The sequence below is a fragment of the Harpia harpyja genome, chromosome 16 (genome assembly GCF_026419915.1).
Source record: "Harpia harpyja isolate bHarHar1 chromosome 16, bHarHar1 primary haplotype, whole genome shotgun sequence".
Taxonomy (NCBI): domain Eukaryota; kingdom Metazoa; phylum Chordata; class Aves; order Accipitriformes; family Accipitridae; genus Harpia; species Harpia harpyja.
Window position 1 is genome coordinate 5,442,909 of NC_068955.1, and position 22,848 is coordinate 5,465,756.

General features: G+C 43.5%; 1 protein-coding gene across 43 annotated transcripts in view; it reads left to right on the forward strand.

Moving 5' to 3' along the window:
* EPB41 (erythrocyte membrane protein band 4.1) overlaps positions 1-22,848 on the forward strand; it is a 97,352-nt gene that overhangs the window by 63,246 nt on the left and 11,258 nt on the right. For 9 of the 43 annotated variants that reach the window (XM_052811106.1, XM_052811091.1, XM_052811088.1 and 6 more), the window contains 8 exons: positions 224-340; positions 1,693-1,821; positions 2,913-3,020; positions 4,582-4,793; positions 6,590-6,646; positions 6,769-6,813; positions 7,628-7,690; positions 10,568-10,747. In XM_052811106.1, the coding sequence (XP_052667066.1) occupies positions 224-340; positions 1,693-1,821; positions 2,913-3,020; positions 4,582-4,793; positions 6,590-6,646; positions 6,769-6,813; positions 7,628-7,690; positions 10,568-10,747 (911 nt within the window). Of the gene's footprint in view, positions 1-223; positions 341-1,692; positions 1,822-2,912; positions 3,021-4,581; positions 4,794-6,589; positions 6,647-6,768; positions 6,814-7,627; positions 7,691-10,567; positions 10,748-12,670; positions 12,722-13,080; positions 18,833-22,848 lie in introns of those variants that run through there. The other 34 variants (XM_052811076.1, XM_052811103.1, XM_052811087.1 and 31 more) reach the window with 27 other exon arrangements.

Sequence of the window (22,848 nt, forward strand, 5' to 3'; positions counted from 1 at the left end):
CGGAGGCGAGGGGACCAACGCTGTTGGTTGCCCCTTGGCCATGTCCTGTAGATGGTTACGACCCCCCAGATGAGTAGAGAAGTCCCCGCTGCAATCCTGCACCTGAATGTCAGAGCTTAGAAAAGAGCAGCCTGTGAACCTAACGCTTCTGTCCCCGTTGAAGTCTGCAGCCTTTTTCCTTCTGCTGTGTGGGCAGTCTTTAACATGTGCCCCATTTCTTCAGCTAAACGTGCGACTCAAAAAGTTGAGTTCAGAGCCGTAGAGGAAGAGAAGCAGGAGGAGGTGGTGGTGGTTGAGGTTCCCGAACCAAAACCCATGGATCAGATCCGAGAGAAGCCAGGTATAGCTGTGGTGGTGGCTACAACTCTTCTGCAGCGCCTTTCCTATCCTTTACATGCTTGTTCCTGACAACTCAAAGTTTCACCAAATCTGGCAGCTTTCTTTTTTTGCTTCTTTGCAAGAGGAGTTTCGCAGTCAGAGGACAGACAGCCCAGCAGAGCCCTGGCTCTGGGAGACTCAGTAAATTTCTGCCTTGCACCTCGTTAGACTGTAATTCTTGCGGGATGTGGGGAAAAGTTTAGGATGTGCTGGCACTTGGGAAGTGCCTCCTTATTAAATTTGGGTGTTTTTTTAAATGTGGATTCGAAAATTTTAACGTTTGATCTTGAAACTTCTTGTAAAGCTTCTGAAATTCTTCATCCCAGGACCTGCTTGCCGTTTTTAAAGCCTATTCTGTTTTTTTGGGGGGGGTTGAGAAATGCCACGCATTTTGCTATATGGCGCTTATATTTCTGTTAAGATAGGTACTATTAATAAATATTAATAAATATTAATGCCCTTAAGAGGTGTGTAGGTACAACAGCATATCTGAATACTAATAAGCGTATCACAGCAGCAGTGTTGTCAAATATTTGCAGTCTTCATCACTTAAATAGCGAACGCCTGTGGTGCATTAGGGCTGGAGATAATTCGTATGCAAATGCATTGTGTACTGCTCCACTTCCCTTCTTCCACCCTGAATTTTTTACAGCGTGTTTTTGACATCACTGTTTTTCTAGTATGAAATCTAGATCAAGCTTTCACAAAGCAGTGTGGCAGACTGTCTCGCCACCACTGTCTTGCCTTGAATTCTCACTAGTCAGCATCACCTGGCAGGGAAAACCTGATGCTGTAAAAACAGAAGGTGGAAAATTTAAGACACCAGGGTAGATGGCTGTATGTTCTTAATTTCTAGATTTTAAGTTGATCACTCAAGTACTTTTAATTAAAGCTGCTAGTTTTTATACAGGTTTTTATCGAGAGGAGCCTGGGTGTGTTTTTCCTGGATTTTACCAGCCAGCACCTGCATCTCTCCAGACTTTGCAGGCAGAGCCCATCCTAGTACCATGCTGGAGAGCTGTTTGTGTGTCCCCACATATCCCTGCCTGGGCAAGAAGCCTGCAAAGCTTACTTGTGTTGTTCTTTTCCCCCTCTCATCCAATACACTGTTGGGCCTGGCAGCACTAGAAAGACTGATACGCAATTGTGCGGTGAAAAATTACCATTAAGCTGCCTGGTTTAAAAATCTCCTTGCTGTTCTCAGCTGCTGCCTTGGAGAGGGATGTCCTCTTGCTCTTTCCTCTGCTGCGGCAACTGTTGCGTGTCTGCGCGGTTCTCCAACCGCTCTATTAATGCATGCAAACCTCTTTCTAGCCAAACACGCTCTTGAAACTTTTGAAATGAAACCAATTGCAGAGGAGGAAGAGGAGGAGGAGAAGGTAGAGGTGGTTAAGGTTCCCGTTGCCAAGCCAAAGTTACCGGAGCCGTTGCAGATGTGGTCAGGTACAGCCGCAGTGGTGTTGGCATCGGTGTGGCTCCTGCGGCCGCCCATGCTGTGACCTGCTGGGTTGAAGTGTTGCAGTGCTGTAGGACAGAGGTTGAATTGTTTGCGGTGGTGTTCATTGCCATTAAAATCACACCCAGCTTTGCAAGTGTGTCTGTAATATGCAAGCGCTGCTTTATTGGGGTGTGCCCCTGGGTGAGATGAGGAGGTGCTGTGCTGTGGCTTGGCTGCGTGCCTGTGTGTTGAAATGAGTGTGCAGTGGCCTCCTAACGCTCCTCTGTTACTGTTCCTTCTTGTAAGGTTTGCTCCTCTGAGCTGTAGGAACGTGCGGTGCCTGAAAATCAGGTGGTGTGCTCCAGGACTGCTGGAGGTCACCTACGCTCTGCTTTTTTTTCTTTGCTAGGGAGCCTGCTTCTTCCCTAGTTGGGGTGTTTTTTCAGAGCAACTACACTGCTGCAGCCAGATCAGCCCTAATCATAATTAAAAGCAGAGTTGGTTATTCATTCCAGGAAGAGGAGATTGAAGCCATGTGGGGAGGTAACCGGGAACTTCACCCATTTTCTTGAATATTATGAGAAATACTAAAGCAGCCCCTGCGCTTAGACTGGAGGATATTCCATGGGATGGGCAGCAGCAGAGCAGACAGCAGCCAGTGTCAGACCTGAGCACATCCAGGAGTCGCCGGCTGCAGCTGCTCCTTCTCATTCACCCCCTGCACTTTTTCCTCCTCTTGACACTTTTGTTCCCAGGAGGGACCATTTTCTTGGCCAGGGTGATGATGATTGGTATTTTATATCTCATTTTGGAGCAGTGCTTTTTTACGGTGTTTAAATCATCATGTGTCAAAATAGCCAAAGGTCGTTAATCAAGAAAATGTAACTAAAATAACGCAGTTCTGGACGGCACAGAACTCATCATTGAATGGCAAAGGAAAAGCTTGGTATCTGTTGTTACTTTTCCTGCGTGTCTTGATGCTCTGAAGCACTGTGAGAGAAGCAGGAGAGGTGACTGTGCGGATTTACTGATGGCAGTATTTCATTTGCTGCTTCATCTGCGAGGTGGCATTTTAACACGTCCATAACTTTTTTAGCCAAACGTACTCTTGGCAATGTTGAGATAAGCCCAATTGAAGAGGAGGAGGAGGAGGAAGAAAAAATGGTGGTGATGAGAGAACTAGAGCCGGTCCCGAAGGAGTCAGGTACCACCGCGATGGCTTTGCACACCCAGCATCCTCCTAATCCCAACTGTCCCTGCCATCTCACCGTCCCTCTGTACAACCTCTCCGGTGGCTGTAACTGCTTCAGTGGCATAAATACACCAGGACGCGGCACCGGTTGTCCTTCCGAAAGGATCACACAATGTCTGGCTCGCAGAAATGAACTGCTGTGCTGAAGAGCAGGCGAGATAACAGAGATGGCGGTGGTGGTATGGGTTTTGGGGTGGATTTTCAGCAAGATACGGTGTCTAGGAGTTTGTCTTAAAGTACAATTTCAGTCTCTGAAAAATCAGGTTCTTTTTTGCCCCTCCATCTTGTATGTTTTTGACCACATGGATACTTTATTCTGTACATCTTTTATACACACAGATGAGATGTAGTTATCTTCTCAGTGAAACAGGAGTTCTTACTAAGGAGTTACTTAAAATTACAATTTCTTTTCTAATGTCAAATTTTCTAGTGTCTTTGACTAGCTGGATGAATGCTAGTAACCTTGTATTGGCTGGGATAGGTTACACAGTGTGACCCTTATTGCATGAACTGTGACTTTAGGAATATGAGACCATGTCAAAGAAATTATTTTAGGTGACTAGGTGTATTTTCAGTGGAACAGCCATAAAAACCAACATCAGGAGAACTAAATAGCTTACTGCATCTATAGATATGCACAGTGACTTAATTGGGCCTTGCTTTGTCACACAGTATTGGTTTGAATATTTCGGAGGTGTCGAGCTTTTCTGGGACCAGGAACTGTCTGGGAAGTCAGGAATTGAAGGAAAGGAGTAGGCAGCTGATTTTTTGTGTACCTAGCGCTTGTATTTAAGACTGTCATCCTCTGGAAAGATGATTTTTTGGCAGCATGCTATTCATTTCTGCACTGTCACTGATCTGGAGATGCTGGGTATCTTCTTGCAGTGGTGCCTTGGGCTGCAGCAGCAGATACCCATCTCAGACTTGCAGCCCCAGCCTGCTTTGAAACCCACCTGGAAGCTGCTGTGAAGTTTTATAGAGCAATGCTTGTTGATTATTTTTTTGTTTGAATTGCTAAAAAGATTGGGGAGATGGGGGAAAGCCTGTGTTGCCCTTCCAGAAACCATCCATTCCTGTTTGAGGAGATGTGAATGAGTCAAGAACTCACCACAGCTATAAGTGTTTCTATTTTAATGGTTGCATTGGAATGGACTTCTGTGTCAGTTGTGTGTGAAGGACCCAGAAATCGATGGCACAATGTCAAAAATAGATTTGCCTTTCTGGTGTGGCTTCTCTGCAGAGTGCAAGCTTGCTTTTTGTAAACCATCTGTTGTGGGGTTTTATTTTATTTTATTTTACTTTATTTATACCATAAGGAAAATAATCTCAACTTTCCTGTACTAAATGCACAAGCTGCTTTGCTCAACATCTTTATTTCTTTTCCCTTTTTTTCCTCCTCCTCCTCCCTTTCTTTTTAAACGTCAGCACTGTAATTAGGAAAGACTTTGCCTGGCGCTTTAGAAACGTTGCCCTCTCTGAACCTTGTCCCTGTCTGTCTCTCCCCCATCCTCAGCAGTGGCTGTGATAACCCCTGAGAGGAGTCCCCGTCCCACCTCTGCCCCGGCCATCGCTCAGAGCCACGCTGCAGAACCAGTCCCAGCTAAGCCTGACATGAAGGATGCAGTTGCTGCATCTAAAGTAGAAAAGGAAACAGCGAAACCCGATGCGAGACGTGAAGAAATCCCACCGGAGAAAGCCAAGCCGGAGCCAGCCGATGCATCAAAGGTATGTCAGACCAGAGTCTCTTTGGAAGAGGCTGCGCTTGTGCTGGGCTGGAGCATCAGCTCTAGAATCCACCCCAGAGCAGCAGCTCTGTGCACCTTCCCCTCCTGGGCAGCAAAGGGTTTATTCCTTGCCCAGACATTGGGTGGTACGGGGGTCTGGGTCCCAGGGAAATCCCAGCCCTGACCCTCCAGGTGCAAGGAAGGAGGAGGTCCAGGGCGGCCGGGTTTTGGTGGTTGCGGTTAAACTAAATGCAACTTACTGATAATGGCATTAAAAAAGCTGGCAAGAATTGCGTGCAAGTTTATGGTACATGAATATAGGGCTCACCCATCGCTAGGCTGTCTCGGCTGATTCCTGGTATGACAGCAGGAGCAATTCCAGTGAAATTGGTGATACAGATCTGGTCTACAGCCCAGCGTCTGAATGCAAATGTTTTTTACATTGATAGGCTTTCTCTGGGAGAGCTGTTAATATGTTTCTGCAAACTGGACTAAAACTTTGGTTTTGAATGGTACTGTTGAGACATTAGGGAGTTTATTGTTTAAATGAAATTTTTTTAAACATTATTTGAGCTTTCTACAGATGTCTGAGACCTCTGCTGATGTTGGTATATGTGTATTGTTCCCATTAGTGAACATAATGTGAAAAATAATTGTTCATATTACAGTGTCCTTAATATTCTGCAAATCTTATTGACTGAAACCTTCCAATGTTGCAGCAGAGCTGTATGCCTTGTGATACAATTTTCACATTACTCTATTTAGCTGTTCTCAGCATTACCGGAGCCACATTTTTGCTGTAACGTATCACGTGGTGGGTCTTGTATGACATACTCCAGGGGAGATCACTATTAATTAAGTTGGGAGATGGAGGTGAAGAAAGGACAGTTGCTTTAAAAAATTTTGTGGCCTGTGTGACCAGTAATTTTTAAAGGAAAATGCTGAAGGGATCTTCAGGCTGGCACTTTGGAGTGTGCATCGTGGCACACAGTTCCTGTAATGCTGTTCCTGCACGGCTGCTCACCCTCCCTAGCATTAAACTGAGAACAAGTAAATTTTATTCATTCCATCTCTCTTTATTACAGGTTTTTTTCCTAAATGCTTTAACACTGGATTTTTTTTTTCTTTAAATGTAGATGTGGGAGGAAATTGTGGATTTGAACGTGCCATATTTACCCTATTTCTCAAATGTAGCTGCATCACTTCATTTAACACCCACCAATGCTTTCGCCTTCAGAGTATTTGGCAATCCAGTTTCCCTAAAATACTTTCCTTAAAGTGTTAAGATAATCTTGGCTCTCTACTTATAGACAGTAAAGAGCTTAATTTGTGATGTTAGGCTTGATTTTGTAGATAGGTCTCTTCTTACTGACTCTGTGAGCATAATACCTGTGCATAACAAATAATTTTCTGTTTTTGAGAAGGTCTGTGTTAATTTGAGCATGTTGCTTTTGGTATGGATTTCACTGGGAGATCCAGCTGCAACTGAAATTTGAAAACATTGCCTGGCAAAGCTAATGCAAGTGGGAAGCTCCTCTTCAGAAGCACTAGAGAGCACTGGTTTCAAATGCAAATAATTCTCAAGCTGAAGGAATAATTGTAAATGTGCTGTTAACTAACAGACTGTCAGAGAGCTGCGGTGTCATTAACTCTTTCTGGAGGACTGCATGTTGGTTTTTGCATGTTCACCCAGCATTTCAAAACCAACTTTATGCAGCTGTGTTTTGAAACTAAATGGTCTCTTTAAACAAGTCTACTAACAAGAAATGTTTTTACCAATTTATTTCTTAAATGTAGGTGAGGAAAACGCACATTGAGGTCACAGTACCCACCACGAATGGTGACCAGCCCCAGGTTTGTGCTAATAATTCAGTTAGGTTGCTCACATTTTTTTTTTTTTAAGGTTAAACAGTGAGGTTCAACATAGTTAAATGAACCAACAACTTTTTTTTTTTTTTTTTATCACTGCCAAACAGCAGCAGCCTGCAGAAAAAGAGGAAGAACTGATAAGAATGAGGAAGGTTAGCCATTTTACACTTTCACCAAACAAATTTGCCATATCATTCATGCATCTGTAACCTGTTTAAAAAGACAGTGCTCCAACTTCATGTGCTTTGGGTTGGGTTTTTGTTCTTTTTATAAACTGCAGCTATCAAATATTAGATTTCAAAATGAACAGCTTTTTGTCCCTTAGACAGTCTGATTGCTAAAATTATGCATGTTGAATGTTCGAGAGAAACACACTTGGTTTGATTGATAAAATTTATCTTCTCTGTAACAAACTTAATTATAAACCGAAGAAAACCATATAGTGTGCACTTCAGGGGGAAAAAAAAAGAGTGTAATGCTTTTTTGTATTGATTGAGTAATAGGGGAAATATCCAAGATGGGAAGGGTGGTTAAGACATAGTTACTGTGCACACTGAGGCCTTGTAAAAGTTACGCCAGGCAGTACAGCCTCGTACACTGGGGTGGGCACGCATCACTATCAGGAATATGAAGTTGTGACTTTGTGCAAGGCTTCCACTGAAAACGGGTAAACTGTCTCTTTGTGGCGAGCAATATAAATGAAGGCAAAAGCCGACGAACGCCTGGGAGCTGTCTCTTTAAAGGACTCATTGCATTTCCCCATTTTCCATGAGCAAGAACCCCCATTTCTTGGTGGTGTCCCTGCGGCTGGGTCCCCACCCCACGCTGGCACAGTGCTGCACTCCCAACGTTGAGTTAACTTTTTTAATTTGCCAATTTGTCAATCCCGCAAGAACAACATTTTAATTTTTTGTGCTTTTCTTTTTTTTTTTTGTTTTGTTTCCCCTTTTTCTTTCATTTTCACAGAAAAGATCAAAGAGGCTAGATGGTGAAAACATTTATATCAGGCATAGCAATTTAATGTTGGAGGTTTGTATGAACTTGAAGCTTTTTTCAGTTGCGTTTGCCTAGACCTTCTGCATCTGCGCTGAACTTTTTCTTCCTCTTCTGCTGCTGCCTTTGTTTTTGCATGCTGTTGCATGAAAGACCTCTTTTTTTTTTTTTTAATACGCTTTTGCATGGTGACAGTAAACATGACGATGTGCAGGCATTCTTCCTTCTACCTCTTCTGACTTTCATTCTCTCATACTTACCCAAAATATATGATTGGCAGAGCTGTGCGCTCAGGTCTGCTCTTGGATCCACTGGGTGCTGACAGTGACATGAATTGTGGCGGGGGGACTCATTTACAAGATTCTCCTTGCTTGAAATAAATTATTTTCCTGGGGGAAAGACAGTCTATGAAAATGCAAAATTCAGGATAAGCTGCAGGTGAAATTGTCACCTCTGTGGCATTCAGGCTACCGCGATGTCCACATTGCTTCAGACCGGAGCGAGTCCTCCTTTCAGACGTTGCTGCTGGTGTTGCAGCACTGCAATCCCTTCTCCCAATGCTTACTTGCCTTGCAGTGTCTTTACCGGTCCCCGGGGCCCCATCCTGCATCGGCGCCAGGTCCCCTTGGAGCTGACAACGGGGGTTCGATGGTGATGGGTGGCTTGTGAGCAGGAGAGAAGCCATTTCATCTCTCCCCGTACAGCTGTTCCCTTCGGCTTTGGGAGGCCTTTACACTTGGTTTCGCCTAAGCACGGTCTCAGAACAGACCATGCCAATCATATATTTTATTTTTTTTAATACACTGTGTTATGGAAGACGTTTTGTGGCTTCTGATACTCTGTGTTATGTGTTTCTACTCAAAATTGCAGCACCAGCAGCTGGTAGGGTTTCCATGTTGGTATCTCTTGCAAGTGAAGTGTACTAACTGCCTCCTCCTAATCTGAATTTTAAAAGTTTTGCAGCTTTTGGGTGTTGGGGTTTTTTTTTTTTTTTAATTTTTTTTTTTTTTTGACTGCTACAACTTAGAGCTTTCGGCCATGAGCGAAGGGTCTGCGGCACAGCAGGCAGGGTTCAGCCACTGGAGTGCTGCGAAGACTGTGCCTGTTGCTTTCTTTCATCCAACTCGAACAGCTCAATCTCCCCAACCCCAAACAGAGCTTTTTCATTGCTTCTAAACCCCTTTTTCCTGTTAGTGCAATACTTGGCTCTGGCACCCGGCCCCTTCTCCAGCCCATTCCCTCTCTGCTGCTCTTCCCACTGTTCTGTTGCAGGTGCTCCAGCCCTCCAATAGAAAAGGGCTGACCCCAGCAGCTCACCCCCTTTATTCCTTTTTTTTAATCCATGCATTTGGCAGATCAGATATTTTTCCGGCAGACCTCACACTCCCGAAGCTGCTACTTGATTTTGTTGAAAGCCTTTTAATGCTCCGTGCTCGATAACCCATGCTCCGTGTTCTTACAAAAAGGACAAAACAGGAGGAAAAGCATTAATGCTTAGCGAGCTTGTTCCTCAAGATGCTTTCAAGACCCATTTTGGCTCCACGTAGCTCCTCCTGGCTTTAGCTTCTCTGCAAACCCTCCTAGGACCAGCTCTTGCGCAGTGGTGGATAGCCAAGGTGGTCTTTCTCTCTTCTCTAAACCAGGAGCAGCTGTAGGGCTCCTGGACCTGGGTAGGTCTTTATCCTGGAGTCCTCGGCAGACTTATTTGTGCTTTTTTTTCTAACCAGCAGGCACTTGCCTTGTGCTTTCATCCGGGATGGATGCCAAAACTGGTTTTTTTTCCCCCAGAACCGTGCCAAAAAGAGCAAATGTTGTTAATGAGGCATTTGGGGCTATAGCCCAGCAGAGGGAGGGCGGTGTGTCCTGGGTAAGCTGCAGGGACACAGATATTTGGGGGGACACCCCTCCTTTAGGGATGCATTTGCTCTCCCGTCTTCTAAAATCGATGGGCTGAGTAACAACTAAAAGCACAAAAATAGTGAAATTGCCCAGCAATGCTTTTACTGACCTTAATTTCCCCCTTTCTAACAGGTGAGGCTTGCTGCTTTTTGGCACCGTCCAGAAAAGTTGTTGTTTGGCTTATGCCTATTTTATGCAAATGCTTTGTTTTCAACAAACTCTGGTTTGCTTGCAAGGAAAAGCTATTTTTAAACAAGTTGAAGAGAGCTGACTTGCCTTGAAGTCTGTGCATCTATGCTGTAAACTGGCATCACAGAGCAGAAATCTGGCTTTTTCCACATGAAGAATTTTAGCAGGAGTTTCTTGATTGATCCAGCATAAAGTAAATTCTCAGTTTGATTTTTAAAGGGCTGTCATCTCATCTTCATTTCAGAAGTCTAAAACCTCCTGTGGTAGCTGCTGGAGGGATGAGATGAGAGGGGGGGAAAAAAGGTAATGGGGGTATTCTGGGACCAGAGCTAATTCCTGGTAGGATGAAAGAGAAATAGGTATGAAGAGAATAAATAAAATTGGGAAAACATTTTCTTAAACATTAATTGCATTTATAGCTGTGAATATTCAGGCTAGCAGAGGGAAAAGAAAGCAAACCCACCCAATTTAAAGGCATTAAATTAAATAACCCAAACAAACGTAGTCTTGCAACTTAAAAAAATCCCATATGGGAAAAACCCGTGAGATTACGCCTCAGCTGTCATCTGTTTTGGTGTAGCTCGAGATGAACCGATGGCACGTCCCGCTCCTGGAGGAGACCCCACTCCCTGCCGATTGCAGTTTATCCCAAATAATACAAGAGGAAAGAGGAGAGAGGACGCTCCCTTTGTGTGTTTGCAGTGTGAGCACAATTGATGGAAGTCGGCAACAACTCTGCTGAGCGCAGCTTTGCTATGCGGCAGCCTAGGCAATCGCAGGTGTCATCTCCGTGTCTCTTCATTTATCCTGTCCTTTTACTAATAGGATCTAGATAAGACCCAAGAAGAAATAAAGAAACACCATGCCAACATCAGTGAGTTGAAGAAGAACTTTATGGAGTCCGTCCCGGAGCCTCGGCCGAGTGAATGGGACAAACGTTTGTCCACTCACTCCCCTTTCCGAACTCTCAACGTCAACGGGCAGATTCCCATGGGAGCGGATGGAGTGAGTACCTCGGCGGCATGTGGGTGTTAGTGCACTGCATTGTTCCAAGGGACAGCTTTGCAACCTAGGATTCAGCCTCAGCTCCCCTTAGTTTTTAGTTATATTGAATTTTAATAGTTAATATTGACTTCTAACATGTATAATGGCCTCTGAGAGAACCGATGCTTTAGTTGTAGTATCATAAAAATGTGATTTTTTTGGTAGACAAGAAGGTAGGAATTCTTCACCTGGTTTTGATGCTGATTTTCCTAGCGTTGCTTTCATCCATGGTGATAGACTTTATTTCACATGGCTGTCTTGGGGACTGGCTTATTCCTGGTGCCAGGGAATGTATCTCCCCAAAATGTGGGAAAAAAACCCCAAAACCCAGACACCTAAGTTAAAGGCAATTATTACTTCAGAGATAATATTGCAGATCACCCAGTGGAGAAGCACTAGGATGGTATCAATTTTCAAAAGTCACTTTATTCTCCAGTTAATCCAGTATGTCATTGGGTTTAGTCTTGCATTAGGATCTGCAGGTGCTGATCTGCTGTGGAGGCTTCAAGAAGACTCCTCAGGTGGCTACAGCAGGGCTGTTCATACGTGATGGAAATCTTTCTCCTTACAGGAACAGTGCCTGTATGTTAGTAGTGACATACATTCACAGTTTCTCTGCTAATTTCCTTAAAAAGGTAATTTTTCAAAGAAACCGAGTTGGAGAAGCAGAGATCTGTCTGCCAACTGGTTTCTTCTGGGATAACAGACAGCTTCTCTGTTTAATATTGGTGTTACCTAGCTCAGATTTGAAGCTTGTGAGTAAAACTGTAGTTAGACCCCGTGGTAATCAGTCTCTTAAATAGTAAATGTGATTTTTCATTACAACTGAAAAATTGCATCCTGGCTGCAGTGGTGGCAGTTGTAGAGTCTCTCCTGGTTTAAGCCTAGCTTCTCCCGTTGCTGCCCACAGCGCTGCAGATAAGCTTGCATTTCATCTTCAAACCATTGCAAGGGAGATACTTTTTAAACAGAAATAATCTTACAGTGGAGGGAGGATTATCAGAACAGGTACAAGGGGTTTTAGCAGCCAGGTTTACTACAGATTCCTCAAAGCATAGAGAAAAGTCATGACAATTATAGGGCTTCCCCCCCCGCCCCGCCCCCCCCCCCCCCGAAAAACAAAACTCACAAAAAGAACTAATGAGGATTGATCACTATCCTTGGAATTAGTGTGTTTAACACATGGATGGACTTGCCTCTGGTTGCTGAGTCTTAGTGTAAATTCTGCAGGAATTTGGGCAGCAGACCGATGCAGAGCTCTGCCCATGGTGCCACGTGGTTTATGGATGTGCGGGTGGGATAGAGCAGGGGCTTTCAAGCTCCACAGCTGCAGTTCAGGAATGATATTCTTGGTCATTATGAAGAATTTCTTGCATGGTGACCACATTGTGGGGTCCTGGGGGGGCTGCTGTTCACGATAACTGGATGCTGTGGGTTTTCCCCATCTAAGGCTGCAGTGGTCCACAGCGATGCAAGGATTGATGTCAGCCCTGGATTTGCATTTCTGGAAATTCCCTCTTAATCTGATCCTCTCTGAAGTGGTCTTGCTCTGAGGTGGAGGTGGACATGTTCTGCTGTGAACTTCCAGAAATGCATCTTCACCAGGCACCTGCCAGGGAGGGTGTTTTCCTTCACCTGCACATGTTTTAAGGATGGTAAATCACTTAGTGATTACTTATCATTATCATTGATTACTAAAGATCGCTTAATGTTTAAGGATGGTAAATCACTTAAAGATGCAAAGCAATCCTGTTTCTCCTGTTCATGGTGGTATCTTCACCCTGCTGTAGTGGCCAAAGGGTATTCTGCCAGGGGCTGCTTTTCTGCTGTTCCTATATGTTTTATTGCAAGACAACTGAACCTTAACACGCTTTGTGTGTCCAGGTCAAGAAAATCACTGTCCTATCTTCTGAGAGACAGGTTGGTGGGCTTGAGGTAAAGCTGCTGTTCTGATATGTGCTTCTGAACCAGACTTTTGCTATTGCAATGGCACCAAGCAAAAACTCAACAGCAGCTGCTGGATAACATTTTTTTCTTTTGGCTACATGATGTAGTTTCATAACTCACACCGAGAGGACTTCTGCACTGCTGCAGCTTTTGCAGCTTTCAATTTTGCTTATTTTGGTGCATGGCTGGTTCGAAAAAGCTGCATGAAAGATATAACCGTGTATTCGGAGAGAAAAGCAATTATGAAAGTTTAACTGTACCCTGTTCTTTTTATGTTGTCTTTCTTTCCGTTTTTTGTTTTAATGATCATGTTACTCTTGCATTTTATATTTTCTTTTGCTGCCCAGTCTCCCAGCTACTTTCTCCCCAGTACTCATCACTTAGGGGTGTGCAAAGAACCAGTCCCAAAATACCGCACTGATCAAAGGAGGCTAGCTCAACTGAGAGAGCTTAGAGCCAAGTTTTTCCTCTCCTAGGTACACTTGGGTTTGACCAGGTCTGGCAAACTAAAGGGATGGAGAGTTACTAAACAGCAACGTTTCCCACTATCTTTTCTTTCTTCAACGGAAGTGCTAGAGCCCTTGCATGATCCTCTGTGATGATTTACTCATTCTGGTTTTTTACATTCTTTAGACTCAGAAACAAAAGTGCTAAAAATGTGGAGCCAAATTTAAGGAGTTTGCAGTGCTCCTACTGCCATCCCGCCTGTTCCACGCTTGGGATTTCTAAGATTAACAGTTTTTCACTTGTTCCAGTAGAATTTTCAAAACAATCAAAATTTTGATACTCTTGTCAGAACTTTGAAAAAGCATTTTGTATCCGCACTGCAGTCTGGATGTTCAATGATATTTAACAGACGCTATTTTTTAAGGGCACTGTAGAACAGGAAGCTGTCAGAGACCACGTTTTATACTACACCATTTCTATTTCTAATGCCTCAAACTTTTTTCTCAACCATTCCAATTCCAAAACACGCTTCAGTAAGTTCTGAGCATATGCTTTTCTGGGAGGGCAGGCACAAAATATGCATGATCACAATCCAGAGCTTTGTGTCAAAACACACGTGATCCTGATCCAGATGTTCATGAGCTCTGCAGAAAGCGCAAGGTTTTGTAGCTCTAAGGCTGGTGCGACCTGAGCCACCAGCGGCTCTGCTCTCCAGAGCAGTTTATTTTTCCATTGAGAGGAAGGCTGTCCTAACGCTTTGCACACCTCCAAGTATCATTTTGGGCACTTTCCATCTGTCATTTTTGTTCATCTCTCTCTGTCTTTCTTGATCTTCTACCACGAAAGCAGACACAGGAACGTCCTCTGTTAGTACAGGATGAAGACAAACTAAAAAAGCAGGAGATACCTACTGAGACAGCCTTTCCCCGGCAAGCAAGTGAAGAAACTCTTCCAAAGGTTTCTATTCCAATTCCTGAAGAGCAGAAATCACTCAAAAAGTGTCAGCTGTACTCTAGCATTTTTCCTTCTCCACGTATTCCCTTTATGATGTCCTTTCTCCTGGTCATAGCACTGACTGTTTGGTGGCTGCTCTTTCTCTGAGTGGCAACAGGGTCATGTTGAAACCTCAAGACCAAAGCTCCAGAATTTCTTGGCCGTAGCCTCTGCCGCATCTTCCCTGTCCTGGTCTTTGATCTCCATAGTTCACTGTCCCGGGGAGGGACACCCTGCGACTGTCGTGTTAATCCTGCTGTGTGTCGTTGTGTAGCTGTGATCCAGGACCTGGCAGGAGTGGTCATGGATTGCCAGGTCCATTTTGAAGTTTCCTAGTGTGCTAAAGCAAATTCTCTGAACCGTGCTCCTGATTGCTGTAAGAGGGCAGACAGGGAGTGTAAATACGTGGGAGGAGATGTTTGCTTCTTCAGCCCCTGTAGATGCCATGTAGGAATTGCTGAAGACTTGCTTTTAAGCTTGTTGTTTTAAATGTAAGATGTTCACAAGCTGAAGAACATTTGATACTGATCCAAAAGAAGCTTTACAGTAATCTGCTGAATCTAATCCATAACCACTCCTTTTCTAGGAAACTAAGATTGGCATTTAAATAAAAAGTGTTGATTATCAATGCTGCTGTTAGTGTTAACTTAGAGACAGAGACAGGCAACTTTTCATTTTCCCAGTGGGGGAAGCCTTTTGCAAAGCATCACAGCTTCCCTCTCGCACTCCTATTCTTGTTTCCAAGAAAATACATCTTGTTATAGGAGAAAACCCATTGCAAGGAAATATTTATTGTAAACATAGATTAATCATTTTTCTGAATCTGGTGGTCTTGGTGCACTTCAGATGTGTTTTATTTAATTTGTGTTGAACTAACTGACGCATGTTTGCTTAGGTCACAGGAATGGAGTAACCTACTCTTAGGTACGTCTCCTCTGTTAGCATGTTGACTTTACCACATCAGGACACACTTCTAATGTTAAAGCCATCGATTGTTTTGACTTCTCTAACAAAACCGTTGCATGCCGCTTGTTGTTTATTGCCTACAAATGTAAATGTCTGGATGATGGTCATGTTTATCCGAGTTACCCTGGTTGAGCTGTGTAGGCTCCAAGATGAGTTGCCCAGATGGGCTGAGCAGAACTGGTTTACGAGCTGGAGGGAAGATGGGACTTTGTGTCTAAGGGGTTTCTTTTCTGTATATAGTAATTATGGGACTGAGCTGAGCCCACTGCTTCTCCTTTCGGTAGTAATCTGCTTTCTGTTGCATTCTCTGGAGGATTGGTGTAGACACAATTACTTCTGAGAACAGCCACCAGTGCCATCAGTGTTGGCAGGTGCTCCAGCAGCACAGAAGAGAAAGGAGCAGACTTTTATTACAGGGACTAAAATGTGTGAATATATATAAATACATGTATTTATAACCCTTTATAGATCTGTATCTGTGTGAACAGTGTTATTTAGGAAGCTAGCAGATAAGCTTGCAGGAAAAAGACATAAGGCGAATACGGCATGTGCTGTCTGATCTGAAGGACCGTGGTGTATCACGGACCATTTGAACTGCCTCTCTTGCTCTCAGTGTACAGGTTGAGGCTCTCTGAAGTTTAGGTTGCTAGTGAAACCCTTCGTTTTAATCTCGCAGGAATCTTTCCGATTACTCTTGTAACCTGCTCTGATTAGTTCACCGGTTTGTGCCTTTAGGACTTTGGTTTGTGAGGATGCTGATTTTTCATTGGAAAGTATTCTTCCCTTTTTAATACACTGCCTTTAATACACAGTCTTCCTCTTTCAGTGGTTGGAAGTGTAGAAGTCGCTGGGTTGTTGGTACAGGCATACCATGGTGCGAAGGAGAGCTGTCGGCAGCGCAGCCTGCCTGCTGCCTGCGTGCTCAGCACAGGCAGCGGATGGACGGTGCTGCTCAGTGGGCTGCGTGCCTGCATCTGAGGAGCATGCCTTAGGATGCACTTGAACTCCAGCAAGCTCGGCGTGAAGTTTAGGAAGACTTACCTTGGGAAGGTGGGCCCTGGAGAGGAGAGGTGGGGAAGGATGCTGTGGTGCCACGTGCTGTGCAGAAGATGCAGGATGGAAGAAGCTGGGGGGATGCTTCTGGCTGGGATTCCCTGCCTGAATGTCCTTCCCAAAATTGGAACAGATGTGAAGAAAAACAGGGACTGTTCATTCTCCCCAACCTGGCGCGGAGAGGGAAGGGACAGGAGTTGTTTCGATCTATCTCTGTCCATTTTCTGCCCATATTTCCTGGAGAAGAGCAGCTTAAACACACACCTGCTTCCTTTCAAAAGCCATGGCTCGGGTTAGCCGCCGTGATGCTGCTTTGAGCACTGCTGAGGTTACTGCATGCTGTCTTTCTGAACCAATGACAAGTACTTTGAAGCCATACCAGTGGCTTTTGCAAAGCCGTGGTTTCTGTAGCTCCATCTACCATTTCCAAAGGACCTGAAGTCTAAAAATCTTTGCCCAGAGCAATGTTTGAACATAGTGCTCAGGGTATCTTATCCCAGAGTGATGAGATATGCACTCTGTCACTTAAACTCAGTTCTTTAACTTAATTAAAATGGTCTCTCTCTTGCTTTTCCTTTTTTTAATCTTGAGATAAGGCTGGTTGTCATCAGCAAAAAAACTTTGAAACTTTACATTCTGAGAATGCTCAGGAACATTTTTGGGATTTATATAACAATTATCACTGCAGAGTATAAAGAAACTAAACAAATGCTTTATATTTCTATGGCAGTTTAGAGGCCAGTTATCTATATTCATCCAGGTGGATATGATCTCTTCTGACAGAGAAAGCCCGTAGCTTATCAGGAACAGAAACCTCATCCGTTCAATGCCGCAGTGATGTGTCCGCTGTGCTCCAGCCCCTTTGCCGGTCACTCCTCCACTTTTTTTCCATTTGCTTGAAAAGCAAAGGGAGTTACAGACGTGCCCCGTGGCAATCCATGTACGGACTCATTCCTGCACATTATATATCCCGTTCCTGCACATTATGTATCTTGTACATGTTGGTGCTGTGCTGGTTGATTCCTGGTTTCATCCTTTTCCCTTGATGACTGTGCAGGATGTGGCGCTGAAAGAAGGGATTTTGGGATGCCTGCTGTCGTGCCCGTGCACAGGGAGAGTTGATTTGCTCTAGCTTTGTTTACGGGCAGAGGTCTCAGGGTTTTCATAAAGGAACCAACACGTGTACTTTGCTCCCTTTTTTCCTCAGGAACAAACTTGCTGCAAAGCACCGCAGCCCCCCGTGGCCACTTGCCGTGACACCGTCACTGACCCGAGCAGTGGTGGGATTAACGCACCCTGTTTGTACATGGCTGGTGCAATGCCAGTCTGTGAGTGATGGAAAGCTGAATTATCCCTTCCAAAGGGAAGGTGGAAATGTCCGCAGCACGTAACCTCGTCCAGGTTGGCGTGAGAAATCCTGAAACTCACTTTCTGAATATTCTTATCCTGATATCAACTTTTCTGAACTTCAGATAAAATGCAGAATCTTGTGCTTTCATGCTTTAGGAGAAGGTTGGCCTTAGTGTTTTGAAGCAGCAAGTATGCCAGAGCCGATTGCTTGAAACTCGGATTCAGCTCTGAGGCTGCGTTAGGTATCAGGCTCTGTATACAGTGATCATCGGTGATATTCAAGGTGTGCATTACTGTAAAACAACATCCCTTTTTTCTTTTCCATTATTAAAAGTGAACAGATAAATGAGGGTATTGTCTGCATCTCCTGCCGTGTGCTGCTTTGCCCTGGGGCTCAATAGAAGATGAACTGAGGACTCTCTATGGGCAGGTCAGGTTAGGGTACAGAGTTAAGCTAAGACCCGCTCTCCTCCCTTGCAGTTTGTGCAGTAACTAGTGATGACCCTAAAGAGTAGGTATTCAATATTTGCCTCCTATCCTGAAATAATGAGGAGAGATGGAATTTCCTTGGTGTGGCACCAAGGGAGTAGTTCATGTTTGCAGGAACGAGGTTGGACTGGCCTTTCTGTGTCCGTACCGTGGGGCTCCTTGGGAAGGTTATAGGCAAAGTGTCTTTCACTTCACGTAAGGGTCAGTAATTTGTCACTCTGAGAATTTTTCCACTGGTTTATTGGGTTTCCTTTTTCCTGGTCATGAGTTGATGGCACCTGTTCTGACTTACAGACTGAGGTAGGATGCTTTCTGGAAAAATTTAGCCCAAAGAAGGGTTACAGATTCATTTAGAAACCCTTTGGTCTGCACTTTGGAGAACGTGACAGTGGTGGTTTCTCTTGTGTCCCTGTTTGCCCAGAGAGGTTGTGGCTGCCCCATCCCTGGAAGTGTTCAGGTCAGGTTGGATGGGGCTTTGAGCAACCTGGTCTAGTGGAAGGTTGGCAGGGGGGTTGGAACTAGATGATCTTTAAGGTCCCTTCCAACCCAAACCATCGTATGGTTCCATGATCTGTTTTGGTTTGTGAAGCTGGAGGGAAGGACTAGCCTTGGTTTGTGCCACTTTGGGATCTTCTAGCGGTGGTACACAGTCACGTTGGATCAGTTTGTGGGGACTAAAAACACTTTCTTTTTTATCTAAAATGCTCTCTTTTGGAACACTTTTTTGGTTTTGTATTTTTTCTCAGACTTTTCTTTGTAAATATGTACATTTATCATTAATAAATGTTATTGCAAATCAGATTCTTCTTTCCACTGCTTATTAACAAAAAGGCTATATGTGACCTGTGTTAACAACTACCTTGGACTAACCCTCAGTATTGCTTTCTCAAACCAGGAGCCATCAGACCCTAGCCGTTACCCGTTGCATTCAGGGTGTTGGGTCTGCTGGGCACTCTCTGGTGTGGGTTTTGTGCCCCTGGGGAGAGGGGACATGCAATGCTACAGCTGTAAGCAATGCACGCTCTCAAACTGGCCAGAGTAATTCAACTAAGGATTAAATCTGGCTTGGTTTAAGAAAGGCTTTGTTTGCAGAGGGGTCAGAAGGTTCAGCCCTCTACCAAATACTTAATGTAACACTAACATGTTCTCCCTCTTCACTTTTGAGACTGAATAATAGGAAAAACAGCTTGCAGAAAGTTGTCCCGAGAGCAGAAGCATCGCGGGTCCTGCGCAATGCAACTGCAAGAGCCTATGCCCTGCATGTTGTATTAATTTGAGGACAAAAATGCTCCTTTCTATTTTTGTAAGCAAAGAAACCATGTTCCCTAATTAACCACTGCCTTTCTGCTTGTTAATACAATGCAAGCCTCTGGTTGGGTTTTAGCTGGTTGAAGCTGCCTGAAGTTTTGTCTAGAGGCTGTATCAAAAGTCAGTCTTAATTTTAACTCCCAACTTTTCTTCTGTGAGGTTATTTACTTCTGGTTAAACTGTTTGGCTCATTCTGTGCAGTCACGAGCGATCACAGGAAAGCAAATCTGTCTGCGATGGAGCGGCACAAGGCTTGTGCTGCTGCTCTCCTGGATGAGCCTGGCACCAGATCAGAGCTGTAACTTTATTTATGAAATGAAGCAAGTGAAATGCCGGAGCACAGAATTTATGTCAGTTATAAACCCTGATGGTATCCCTGCTCTTTTCACCTGCTGCTGCTACACTAAATCAGAGGCAGTTTTTGCAATGCCAGTAGCAGCTTTTTCTCTGCAGAGGGAATTTGGAATAAGAAGCCCCTCATCCAAGAGTACCTGCCCCACAAAAGGGATGGGAAGGGGATCAGGGTGGATGGGGAGAGGAATCATTGCTCAGCAACCTTATTTTAATAATTTAAGTATTGATTCTGAGGTTGTTTCATGTTGCCAAGTAGTTGATGCAGTGGACTGGAGGTGGCTGTTGTGTATTGTGTAATATCCTGGGATTCTTATTCATGACAGCAATTTAATCTTTTTAAGCTGGTAGCATGCTGTGTATTTTCTAGCCTTACTTTTAACTTTGGTCGAATTCTCTTTTATCCTTCTGTTGTCTGACTAGGCTGGTCAGGATGTTGTGATCAGATCAATGGCAATTAAAAAATCCATTCAAAAATGCAAATCCGTAGGTAATGGCCATCGTTTTCAAATGCCAGGGTTTGTTGAATGGCTTCTAAACTTTTTAACTTCTATCTTTAAGGCAAAGCAGTTCTGTAAGGCATGGCAGGTACTGTAAAATAAGGATCTCTTGTTTTCTGCTTTATAATACTTTTTACCCAAGTGCTTTGACAGCTGTGAGATTGAGCATCATTTGATCTGGGAGTTCTCACTGGTGAGTGTGGTTCGCTGCAAAAGCAACATCATCTACTTGTGCATCTGTAGATGGTCACACTGAGCCTGTTAGTTTATGTGGATACTTGTTTGGGGATAACCTAATAACACGCGCCAGCGTTAACGACTGCAATGCCATACTGAACAAGAACGGGACTGGAAAGTACTAACTAGCTGGAATTTATAGCATTTCATATGGTGGCTGTAGGGAGTTAGCATGCACTGTAATTTCATGGTTTTATCAATTTTTATCAAATGTCTTTGGTAACTGGCAGGTTGACATCATTTTAGCACTCCTTAAGTTTCCCGCAGGATAGGAGTCTGATTTGGGATGAGGATAATTGAATATTTCTGGGGAGAGGCAGCAGCATGCCTACGTGGGCTACACAAAACGGGTATCCGCTCTGGCAGCGCAAGGCAGCTGGTTCATATGAATATATCCTGATCCAAAATAGTAGGTTCTTGAAAAAATACAGGCAAACAAATTTATATAAAAACAATTTTTAAGAAAAATAAATCCTTTTGGTTGCTGGTATCAGCCTTGCAATTAAGCCTGTTATTAATTTATCCCCAGTCTGAATTATTGTGTGTCACTTTTTTCCACTGTAACACTTAAATTAAGCTATATCTTCAGTATTTGTCAGCATCAGGTGCACAAAAATTTGTATTTAGCAGGGTAATGGTTTAGTCGCATTCATGTCTGGTTCGATTTGCTTCTTCTGGGGCACTGCATCATGTCCTGTATTTTCTTTACATTGCGTATGGCTTGTGCGAATAGTCTGCTTCATGTTTGATTTAGACATCCCTGGTTTGGTTTTGTGTCTCTGGAAATGAGTAGTTTGCAGCCCAGGCACTCCCAGGTTTCATGGGTCTCAAGGAGAGCTTGGAACTTTGCAAATCTGAGCCCTAAAAATAGGAATGCTTTTGCATTTGCAAATTAAAATAAATCTTGATAAGATCAGAATTTGTAACAGATGTTCAAATTCCTAGGGGTTTTTTGTTTTTCTTTTATAAAAAGATAATCTTTTCAAGCCTACATGCAAACTGCGTTTTTAAATATAGGTGCAAACATAGTTGTATTTTAAAAAAAAAGGTGTGTGTAAATAGATAATTTTATATAGAAACAAATACCTTTCAATGAGTCTGTCTTCTTACTGGTAGAATAGGAAGGCAAGAAAAAAAAGTGCTTCTGATTGGTTGATCTTATCAGGATTTCATTCTGTTTTTATAGTTTGCATGTTTATTGCCGCACTTGGTTCTACTGACAAGCAATATATGTATGCCATAGGCTTCATTTAAGCTTTTCCCTTCCTTTATGCTTTTACCATACAAGATACTTCTAAAATGCAAATTATTTTTTCTGTATATGAAAGGGAGCTGGGAAGTTGTTTTGACTGTATACAAATGTTTGTCTCTGAAATAGATCTACGTTTGTGTAGCTGCTTAATCTGCTTTGTTTTATCTGTGAATCTTCCTCTTGGTCTAGTAGTGCCCCAGCTGGTATTAGGCAATCTTGCTCCTAAGGCATTTTCCATTAAACCCCAGAAGATGTGTCTTCTCAAGATCCCCTGATTAATTTGCAAGATTTAGCATATATAATTAAGGAAAGATCAGCATAGTGGCAATATATAAATTCAGGTTTTAAAGCAAGATTAAGACATGGGCGTTCAAAGCTGATTAACCTCCGTTCCTATTCTGTTTTGTGAAATATCGCAGTATAGTATCTTGCGTTAGGCAAAATGAGGGTAGGAGGTGGATATACCTTTGGAGGAGCACGTATGGAAGTGGGTTTTGATCAGAAATAACACTTCCCTATGTGTGCGGTCTGACCTGATCACCACAGTGCTGATCGCTGTCCCTTCATTCCTATTAAATGCATTTTCCTAAGCAGTATCCCAAGAACTTAAGAGAAGCCCAAGAGGCTGGAAATCCTAATGGAGAGAAATCTTATAGGTAATCTACCTGCAACATAAAGAAGCAGGGAACTGAAAAATACCCAGGAGGAATGGTGGAAGAGTAATTTCTTGAAATGATACTAAAATAAGCATCTATTTGTTCCTACATAAGGCAGCTCCTGTTCTTAACATACTGTTGAACTGTGCCATTAGATGAGGTCAGTCAGGGTGAAAGCCTCTGGTGTACAGAAAATGCATTGTACCGCATAACCCACAGGGTTCAGACCTCACATTTTAAGCACAAATTACAGTTTTTTGGTTGCCCAGCGAATCTTCGTAATAGAAAGTGAGGCAACAGTTTCTGTTCATCTTAATACCACCACCAAAACTAGAATAACAGTTGACAAAATGGACTTGCCATGCTTTTAAGAAAATTTAATCACTGTTTTTGGACGAACAGATATGTGGCTATTTTTATACAAAGTTACCAGAAATCAACCGTGAGGTTAATTATTGAGAAGAAATAGCAGCATCCCTCTGGGTTTTTTCCCTCCTTGTTCCCTGATGCTGG